The following is a 10,176-nucleotide window of genomic DNA, read 5'->3' as shown; positions in this document are numbered from 1 at the left end:
CTGCCTTAACTCCATCCCTGCCCCTTTCCAGGCAGGCAAGGAAAATTCAGGGAGCTGGAGCACCGAAACCACAAACCTTGGGACAGCAGGTGGGGAGGGAGGGATGCCCAGGGAGCGATGCGATTCCCTGAGCTCCCTCCCTGCCGTGGAGCCCAGCAGGCTCAGGGATGGGGATGGAGTGAAAGAAATCCTGTACAAACAGCAGGAACAGGAGACAGGATTGCTGAACACACAAGGGAACAGTGGGAACATTCCCAAATTCTCCTGGGCCAAAGATTCCCCAGCGCACCTTGGGTGGCTCTGAGGAAACGTTTCCCTCTGCAAAGTTTATTAAAGAGGCTCCCAAAAGCACCAGGAGAGGGACAGATCCTTTAGTGACATAAACAGGTCTGGTTCCACCTATTATCTTTGCCTTTTTCACCCCAAATGAGAGCTGGACCCCAACAATTTGAATCCCCCAAAAGCCAGAACAGGTTTCTCTGCATCCTACAGCCATTCCCACAGCAATCTTTCCTACACCCACTAAATCCTTTAGTGATCCACACAGCTCTTCCCATCTGGGCATCTCCCGATTATTTCCACACAAAAATCATCATTGTGGTTTGTCTTTGTGGCTCCCCAGGCTGCAGGAACCATCGCTGGCTGCTTTGGCAGGCAGGAGTTTCCTGGGGAAGCAAGGACAAGCAGCCGCCTCGCCTCTGTGCCAGCTCCACCCCCAGGAACCCTGGCACCATCCAAACTGGAGAGAAGGAGAGGGATTTTAAGGTTATTTCCTTAAAAAAAAGAACCCTAGGGGTTGGGTTGAAAGACCCAAGTGAAAGGCTCCAGCCTTTGAGCACCTATAGGTTGTGCACCAAGGGATTTTCAGTCGGGGCTTGGGATGGCAAAAGGCTTCTCTGAGTTGGTGTCTCCACGAGGAAATGAGATGGGAAGAGTGGAGCCATCTGTCCCTGCTTCCCCTTGCAACCCCTCAAGCTGTCAGCAGTCCTGGGAGGACGTTAACAGGAGGAGAAAGGCAGATCCTGGTGGGCCTCCACGGGGAGCGAGCTTGGGAAGCGCAGGGGTTATCCCCAGCAGCTCTTGGCTGGGTCTGAAAGGCGGCACTGAACCCATTACACAGGGCTGGAGACACTGGAACACTCCTCAAAACACCCCAGTGGACCTATTAATTGCAATATTGGATCTTCCTCCTTTTCCAGCAGGTTCCCAGCAGCGGGCACGCAGCCAGCTTGGCTGTGGGTTTGTTTATTTTCCAGCTAATGGAGCAGCAGGAGCAGTTCCAGAGAACGAAACTGGGAACGTCTGGAAAGTGCTGTCCAGTTTCCACAGATAATTTGTGACAGGCACCTGGTAGACACTCGTTAGCACTGTAATTAATCCGGCACTGTGGCACAGGAGCAGCAGATCGTGCAAAACCTCGTCACCAGGAAAGCCCTAAAAGAACATTTGCCCCCTTGACTATCCCTGGCCACTGGCTGGAAGAGAAAACTGCACTTGGAAAGAGGGCAGAACATTGCCCCCTTGACTATCCCTGGCCACTGGCTGGATGGGAAAATTGTACTTGGAAAGAGGGCAGAACGCACAAAACCTCAGCTGCAAAGCGAGGGCTGGAGGTGGCATCCGAGCAGTGCCCGTCTGGTGTCCCTGAGTTCAGAGTGTGACAATCCAAACGGAGCCACCAGCGTTTGCCACCAGCCCCATCAAGCTGTGACCAGCTCTGGAGCCTTGCTCCCTGCTCATCCCTGGCTGTTCCACATGTGGGCTCGGGCACACAGGGTGCAGATAAAGCAGGAGCTGCCAAAATCCCACCGCTCACACCTGCAGCCCCAGCCCTGCTGCGCGCTCCTGGAGGAAAAACCACAGAAATCGTGAGGGGAAAAAAAGAAAAAAGGGGCAGGATTAGGCCAAGAATGAACAAAAATGGATTAAAAGTTCACAGATTTTGTTTTTTCCTGTAGTTTGGATGTGATTTCAGCAGGTGCTCCCTTTCTGGGGTCTGCAGGGCAGCCCTTGCCTTGCACCAGCTCCTCCCTTTCAGCTCCTCGCCTCCCTCTTATTTTTAAATATGCAAATACATCAGAGGACCGTTTCAAACTCCTGCCTGCAAAGAGATCTGAAGGGCTTCTGAGAGACTCCTGACTTACCCTAACCAAACAAACAGCCAGAAATTCATGGATGTTGTGCATTCCCTGTGCCGCACCTCCACTCGGATCTGCTGTGAGTCCAGCCCCGGCTCCCAGCAGCTCCTGCCTTTGTCCTACCAGTCCCAGCATCACCTGCTCACTTTGTGGGGAATTTTCTGGGGTGCAGAGGAACAGAGTTCCACTTTTTATCCCTGTCCAGGGTGGGATCAGCTCTGTTTCAGGCAGAGGTTTTGAGGAAGAAAGCGCTGGGATGCTGAGCAGAGGGAATGCGAGGCTTTAAGTCAACAACACTGTGCGTGAGTCATAATTCTCCCAAAAAAATGGAACAAATAACAACTCCACGCCAGCTGGGAAGCACAGGGGCTCTGAAAATCTCTGATTGGCTCTGATTGAAGCATTCAACAGCACTGGGGCTGCTGGAAAATCCTGAATGAAGGCGCTGAGACCTGGATTTGGCTGAGCACACCCGGCTGTGTTTTATGGGACAAACCCACAGCAGCAGAACTGGCTGGAGGAAACCCCAAAACCAAGTGATTCCTGTTATCACTGATACTTCATTTTTCTCTGCATTTACCACCTTTTGTTCATTTCTCCTGTTGCTGTTTTTCACTCTGCTTTAGATGCTGCAAAATCGAGGCTCACGGGGAATTTGTGCCTTGGGAGTCCCAGCCCTGTGCTCAGCCTTGCGCCCCCCTCCTCTCCCTGCCTGAAGTCCCTATTTATGGCACTCTGTTTACCACTAGAAACCTTAAAAGTGCTAAATGCTTCCAGGGTTTCAGCTCGGATTTGATCCCTAGGCAACCTGTGGTGTAGAGTTAAATAAGGCTGGTTTATGTATGCTGCACCCTAAATCTAAAGGTCAAGGGTTTGGTGGCCATAAATATTCAAACCTCACAGGCTGGGTCTTTTCAACCTCCTTTTAAATATTTATGATGGTGCTTCCATGGATGCAGGAGAATGTTATAATAGTATTAAGAGGAAAAAAAACCACTTCTCCATCTAAAAGCTCAGCATGAGCCATTTTCATATATTATGCATCACTAAGTGCTGTTCATGGCCATTTTTGGCACTGGATCCCGGCAGAGTTTGTGAATCTGGGGCTGTCCAGGGCTCGGGGATGTTGGCATCATCCTGGGCATGGGCTCTGCTGGGGTGGGCACAGCTGAGCTCCTGCAGGGTCCTTCTTGTCCTGCCACAGACCCACTCGTGGTATTGGCCCACAAAAATATTCCCTAAACTTTGCCTTAAGCTCTGGAGATCCGTGGAGTGAAGATGCCACCATGGCTGGTCCCTTAAAAAAGGGCCAAGCTCCAGTTTGTGCCAGCTGGAGGGTGGGTGATGCTTTTTCTTTTGAGATGTTTGGCTGTGAAGCACCAGGGGAGTGCAGAGCCCCAGCATCAGCATCAGCTGCAGGAATTCTGCTCCCGGTGCTCCCAGCGTTTGTTGCAGACACAGCTGTGCCCTGCTGGCTCCTGGCAGAGCTCTGCTGATTCCCTGGAAATCAGCTGCAAACGGGAGCGGGTGCAATCAGCAGGGGGGGTTAAATAACAAATCCCAGGATTTAGGTTTGCCTGGGAGCAGCATCCTCACTGCTGGAAGGGGAGCTGGTGTCTGTGGAATGAACTGGGAAGCAGAGGATGAGCCAGCAGGGAGGTCAGCAAAGCTGAAATCCCTTCCAGACTTTAATCAGCTCCTAACTAAAACTGAGCTGGGCTTTTTGGCCTTGGGTTGAGCAGAATTCAGCCTGACTGATGCATCTTGGGTGCTTCCTACCCTTATCTCATTCATTTCCAGGGGTGGTTTAGGGGAAAGTGCTGGGTCAGCTCAGTTTCCCCGGACTCACGAACCTCTACTGTAAACCTAATCTCCCACATGAAGTCATTTTGGGAGAGAAGCAAACTGGATTTTCCCCTATTCCATTGAAACAGGCCCTGGAGCACTGAAAAAAACCAGGAGAATGATGGCCAAGCAAATGGACCCAAGGCATCCACGGGTGTGCATCCAGAGTGGGATGCCACAGGCTTCATTTCCTCAGGAAATCAGGTTTCAAATTAAGGCTAATCAGAGTTAGAAAACACTGCAGTTCCCCCGGCCCAAACGATGCTATAATGCACTCAGTACATCACAGCCTCAACAGCAAAGCAGCATCTGCTCCATAAAATGAAATGTGTGTGTCACCATATGCAGGCAGCATAATGTGGGCTCAAATTAAATAAAAACATTTTGGGGTATATGCAATCTGGGCCCTGGGAAAGGATGAGGTTTACTCCAAAGTTCTCGGCAGTTGGCTGAAAAGCTGATTCCAAACCAGGGTGAACTTGGGGTTTTAGCAACAGAAGCTGCTCTCTGCACTTTCCTCCCTTTGAGCTTTGAACTTCTGGAAATTCGGGAATTATTGGTCATATTTTTAATTTTTTAATTTTCTTTTCTTTGTAATCTGTGGCTTTTTGCACCTTTCCACTACTCAGGAAACCTCTGAGAAGGCAGAACCTCGAGTGGCACCAAATCCTGCTCTCCACCCAAGAGCTGCCCTCCAGAAATACCATGGAAACTCAGAGAGCACAGCGAGCACTCAGCCTCTCATCTGTGCACCACAAATAAAGAGGTAAACTCTGCTAAATCACTCGAGCCTCACCTTTCCCACAGAAATCTCTCCCAAGCAAGGGGTTCCCCTTTAATGCTGTCTTAGAAGAGATCACCCTGGGTGACTCGAGCTCTCTGAGGCTCTGCTGTCAGTTCTGATCCTCCTTGACCCCATTTGTTGATACAAAAATGTGTGGATTCCCTCCAGGTGCCAAAAAAATCTGGGAATTCGCTGGTGGTGCTGCTTGAGCAGCAGAGTTTGTTACGGTGATGATGATCCTTGTGTGCGTTCAGGGCTGCTGGGAGGCTGCAAACCCTTTAAAAGCTGCTAGTGTGGAATTCATTTGCTTTCCAAGGTGCAAAAACAACTTTAAAGTGCCAGGCAGGGAGGGGATGTTTGCAGAGGAACTGCCTCAGACCGCTCAGGTCTGCCTGATGTGGGGTTTCATCTCCTTTGCTTAGGTCCTTGAATTATTTGGATAATGAAAAGCCCAGGAAAAGCAGCATTCTGCTCTTCAGAAGCAGCAAAAACAAAATTTCCAGCTGTGAGGCTCGGACTGAAGCACTTGATGAGGAGAGAAAAGTACAAGAGTAGCAGAGAGCAAAGGAAAGCACAGCGGTGCTAATGGAATTGGCTGTGAAACCATCTGGAAAGCCGGGATACACCTGGGAAGGGCTGGGAAGTCACTGGGACAAAAGGAAGGATCTGTTTGCATCGGGAAAAGGGGGAATTCCAGGTGAATGACAGGGAGAGGAGTGTGACAGATCTGTCCCTGCCCGGGGCAGGGGTGCTGAGAGCAGGGGGTTGCTGAGGCTTCCTGTGGCAAAGGGAAAGGATTCAGCAGCTCCCAGAAATCAGAGCCTGGATGTCACCAAGGCTGGATGTCACCAAGGCTGCCTCCCACATCCCCCCATCCTCCCCACCAGCCACGCTCTGATTCAGTGCAGCAAACAGAGACAACTCCTCAAAAAAACCCAGCCTGGACGAGGTTTGGTTTTTCTCTCGCCTTTAGTTCTGCCTTTTCCAGTTCCCTTCCTGCCCTTTGCCTCCTGCTCCTCCCCGTTTCCTGTGTTATTCCTTTTGCCATTCCTTGTGCACACTCCTGCATCCTGACCTGTTCTCCCTCGCTCTCCCTGAAGCTTTGGTGGATAAATTGAAGTCTGGCAGTGTCTGCTCCTCAGCCCACTCCTGAGCAGGGAGGTGAAGAGCTGCACAGAATGAGAGATGTTGGCTTTAAAAATAAACCCCCATGCCATGATTTCAGAGCTGGGTATGCACCTTGCTTTTCATTCCCATCCCCACTGCCCCTTTTGGGGGCAGTTTGAATCCCCAGTGCTGAGGGACCAAGTGAAAATGCATGGAAGTGGCTTTGTCTAACCCCAAACCAAGAGATCAGGTCCAAGAGAAGGTGATAAATCTGTGGAATTTGCCTAAAATCAGCTGAAATTGCTGAGCTCCAGGGTATGGGTGGATCCTGAGCTTTACCTCAGCTCCTTCCCTCCTAACAACTCTCTTCAGGACCTGGAGGTGTTGTCACCTTCCTGCCTTGGCTAATCCATGACTTTTCCATGCCATCCTCATGCTCTGTGCATGTCCAGAGGCTCTCCTGTGGTGGTGAAGGTGAGGAGGGACAACCCCAGGCACCGGAGGCTCTGGCAGGAGGATCCTGTGGGTGAAAACAGCCCCCAGGAGCAGAGAGAGAGCTCAGCACAGGGAGCTCTGCCAGGAGCCACGGCCTGTGCCCATCCCTGAGCCCACCTGCATGGAATGGGCTGTTGGGGGGATCACACAGCTCTGAATTCCTCAGGGATGCATTTCCCAGTCCCCCAGGGTCAGATTGTGCCAAACCATCCCCATGTGTGGAATGAGAGCTCCCAGAGGGCTCCTTGCAGCGAGTCCTCCTGTCACATACCCTGAGGCCCCATGACATTGATGCTCCTGCCTGGCAGCCCTGACATGTTTCTGACAAAGGGATCGATGCTTTGGGTCTGTTTGGAAAATCAATTCAGCACTGGGCAGCCCTTGAAGGAGCTCCATCAGAATATCAGGAGAGCCAGCAGACCTGGGAGGGGACAAACTCCATCCAGGAGTGATGAGCAGGGGAAGGCTCTGCAGGTTCCCAGCACAGAGGAAGGGGCTGCCTGCTGTCCCCTGCCATCTCCCGATGTCCCCTGCTGTCCCCTGCCCTCCCCTGCTATCCCCTGATGTCCCCTGCTGTCCCATTCTGTGTCCTGGCAGCTGCTCCAGAGGACAGCAGGATCTGGAGAGCAAAGCTCCTCATCCTATCCATCAAGAAGAGAAAGCAGCTGTGCTTTTCTCTCCTCTCCTCCATCACACAGCGAGAGTTTCATGGGAGGAACCTCTCCCTTCATTTCTGGAGGAGCAGGGATGCAGCTCCTGGCTCTGGTTTAACTGGTGCAGAGGGCACTGTGCCTTCAGCTGAGTTATTTCACAGCCTGATTTTCCTCCCCTGAGGGAAAGAAAAAAAACGCAGGCCCTATTTCTACTCCAAACTGTGGACTCTCGCTTTGCCTTTTTCTTTCTTTTTTTTTTTTTTAAGGAGATAAAAGAGCCTTCATGTACAGAAAGCTTCCCCCAGGCAGCCTCCTCCCAGCCCTCCCTTTTCCCGGGGAAAAAGCCGGAGCCTCTTTAGTCGCACTCCATGGGCAGAGGTTCTCCAGACCTTGAACTCCTTCCAAATTTCGAGGAGGTACTTTTCAAAGTCTGGGGAAGACACTGTGGGAATCAAAAGATCTGAGCTGTGCTCCCACTGGGCAATTTTTTTTTTGCCGTTTATTTCTCTTGGTTTCTCTGATTTCTGTCCTGGGAGCGGAGCTCCCTGGGGCAGGGCTCTTCCCTGGAGGAAGGACCAGGCAGGGCCTCACCCTCTGGAGCTCCAGTTCGATCATGAGGCTGTTGACACAAATTCAGAAATACTTCAAAAGATGAATAAATTAAACAAATTGCAGGGCTGATGCTTCTGCCCGAGTGCAAGCCATGAAGGTCAATAAAACTGGATATGTACAAAACCAAAGGAGGGGGGAAAAAAGGGATTCCCCTTTGGGAATATGCAGTTGGTGCCTTGGAAAAAGTTCATTTCAGAGCCTTGTCTGCGGAAAACAAGGTGGGGTTTCTTCTTTGAGGTCTAAACCACCCAAATTGAAAGCACCCTCCATGGGCACAACAATTTCAGGTGAAGTTGAGCTCGTTTGTTGAACATTTTTGTGTGAAGGGAGCTCTCATTGCTGCCTTCTGCCTCTCCCTGATCTATTTTCAGCCCTGGGAGCTCCAGCTGCACCTGGAGCCTCTGGAGCTGCATCAGCCCCGTGCTGCCTCTGCCTCGTGGGTTAATGAGAAGCTGCTCAGGTGGGTTTTGAAGGCACTTTAAACAGAGAAATCCCCACAGAGGCACGTGGAACTCGCTACTCCTCCTCCTTCCTCTGAATTTTGGGAATTTTTTTTGCCCTCCTGTGATCCCTGCCTGTGGTAATCAAACACCTCCCGAGGTGCCAGGGGAGGAGGTGTTCAAACCCTGTCGCTCCACTGATGCTTTTGGCCTCGTTGTGCTGCTCTTCATAAAGTCAAGAGGAGTTTAATGCTTTTTTTAAAAGCCCTCAGCTTTTATGGGCTCTAGAGGATCAACCTTAAAGGCAGGTGCTGAGGGGAGTGTCTCAGGGGGGATCTCTGTGGGATAGTCAGACATTCCAGCTCCCCATAGCTGCTCCCTGGGCTGCCTGTTCCAAGCTCACTGTAAAGGGATGGGATGATTTCCCATCTGGAGCTGCTAGGACCCTCCTAGGAGGGCTGGGACAACTTTCCCTTGGATATTTGCTCATGGGAACATGCAGAAAGCTTTTTCCAGTTTGTTTTCAGCCATTTGTCCCCACAGAGGCTCAGTCACAATGCTGCAAATTTCCTGGTCCCTGCTGAATTCTGTGATCCCAGGATTAGGAAAGGGCCCCGTGTCAGCTCATCCCTACAGAGATCCCATGTCCTGCTCCAGTCCCAAGGGCTCCAGGTGAAGAAACCCTGGAGTAATCAACGGGGGAAATCCTCTTGTGGGGCCTCTGCTAATTGTGGGCAAGGAATTTCTGTTGTGTTATTAAATAATCACTGAAAGACGATCTCTGGAGCAGGGGGGTGATGCTTTTCACCTGCAGCACTGCACACAAGAAGATTTCATAACATTTATGAGCTCCTGGAAGAAACTGGGGTTTGGAAAGCACGCAGAGGGGTGTGAGAGAGAGAGAAATGAGGGAGAAGCAGCCCCTTGGGGAGGGGAAGAACCCAGTGTGGGGTGGGCACTGCCCGCAGCCCCTGGGGCACCCACCTGCAGGTGAGGATGCTCTGTGACAAAGGATCCTCACATCCTCCCGCTGCCTGAAATTCCTCTGGAGCTGAGCCTGGCAGAGGATGGAGCTCGGAGCCTCCCCGGGGGGTTGGTTTGGGAGTTTGGGGTTGGTATTTTGGGGGGGATCAGATCCCTGGGCACCCTCCCGCTGCTCTGAGGGATCCCCGGAGATCGGGGGAGGGCGGGGAGGGGGTTAGAGAGGGAATTAAAAACGGGGCTAAAGATGGAATTAAGGAGGGGGTTAAGGATGGGGTTAAGGATGGGTTTAACCCCCTGCTCCCCGCGGGGTCCCCGCAGCCTCACCGGTGCTCCCGCGGCTGCTTTTCCCCCTCTCCCTTTGCCGTGTTTAGTTAAATTTCCCCCGCCTTACTTGATGTCACATCCTGTTCCACAGCCATCCCCTGCTAGTAGCCAGCCCTACCAATTCCTTTCTTTTTTCCTTTTTTTTTTTTTTTTTTTAAATCCCTGTCCTCTCCCCATCACCCCCCTTTTCCAGGCAAACTTTTGGCAATAGCAGAGATAATCATTGCGTGCTCCGCTGAATTTCTCTTCGCAAATGTCTTTGGAGCAGGGGAGCCATTAAAAAAAAAAAAATTAAATAAATTACCAGACAGTCAGCACCGAGAGCAGAGGAGAGAAACTGGGATCCCAATAAATATGCAAAGTGAAGGCTCTGCTGAGCAGATTTCTGGCATCGCTTCCCGAGGGTGCTGAGCACCACCCGCAAAATCAGGCTGATTTTTTGGGTTTTAGGGCTTTTTTTTTTTTTAATCGCGTTTTGTTGTCTATATTTTTTTTTAATTTTTTTTAAAATTAAAATATTAATAAGAATAAAGGAGTGAGGAGGCAGCGAGGCTCGGGGACGGCGCAGGGGAGGCTCGCCCGGAGGTGATCTGTATGCGAGGTGCCTAGAACGGGGTGCGAGAGATGCAACCGGCAAGCAAGCTGCTGACCCTCTGCTTCCTCATCCTGATGGGCACAGAACTCACCCAAGTAGGTCCATCTCTTCCTTTCCCCACTCCCCCTCCTCCTCTCCCTTTCTCCCCAACGCCATTTTCTGCTAAACCTCGAGAGCACGGAAGAAAGCTGCCGGGAGA

General features: G+C 51.4%; 1 protein-coding gene across 2 annotated transcripts in view; it reads left to right on the top strand.

Annotated features, from left to right (window-relative positions):
* Window positions 1-289: 289 nt before the first annotated feature.
* Window positions 290-10,176, top strand: part of OLFM1 (olfactomedin 1) — a 41,545-nt gene continuing 31,658 nt past the window's right edge. Inside the window, exon 1 of one of the 2 annotated variants that reach the window (XM_017745572.1) lies at window positions 290-294. Coding sequence is in view for 1 of the 2 variants with exons in the window: in XM_008642169.2 (XP_008640391.1) it covers window positions 10,007-10,072 (66 nt within the window). In the remaining variant the exon portion in view is untranslated. Of the gene's footprint in view, window positions 295-9,456; window positions 10,073-10,176 lie in introns of those variants that run through there. The other variant, XM_008642169.2, reaches the window with a different exon arrangement.

This window comes from Corvus brachyrhynchos, unplaced genomic scaffold (assembly GCF_000691975.1).
Source record: "Corvus brachyrhynchos isolate BGI_N302 unplaced genomic scaffold, ASM69197v1 scaffold59, whole genome shotgun sequence".
Taxonomy (NCBI): domain Eukaryota; kingdom Metazoa; phylum Chordata; class Aves; order Passeriformes; family Corvidae; genus Corvus; species Corvus brachyrhynchos.
Note: the sequence above shows the minus strand (reverse complement) of the source record. Positions and strands in the feature narration are given on the sequence as shown.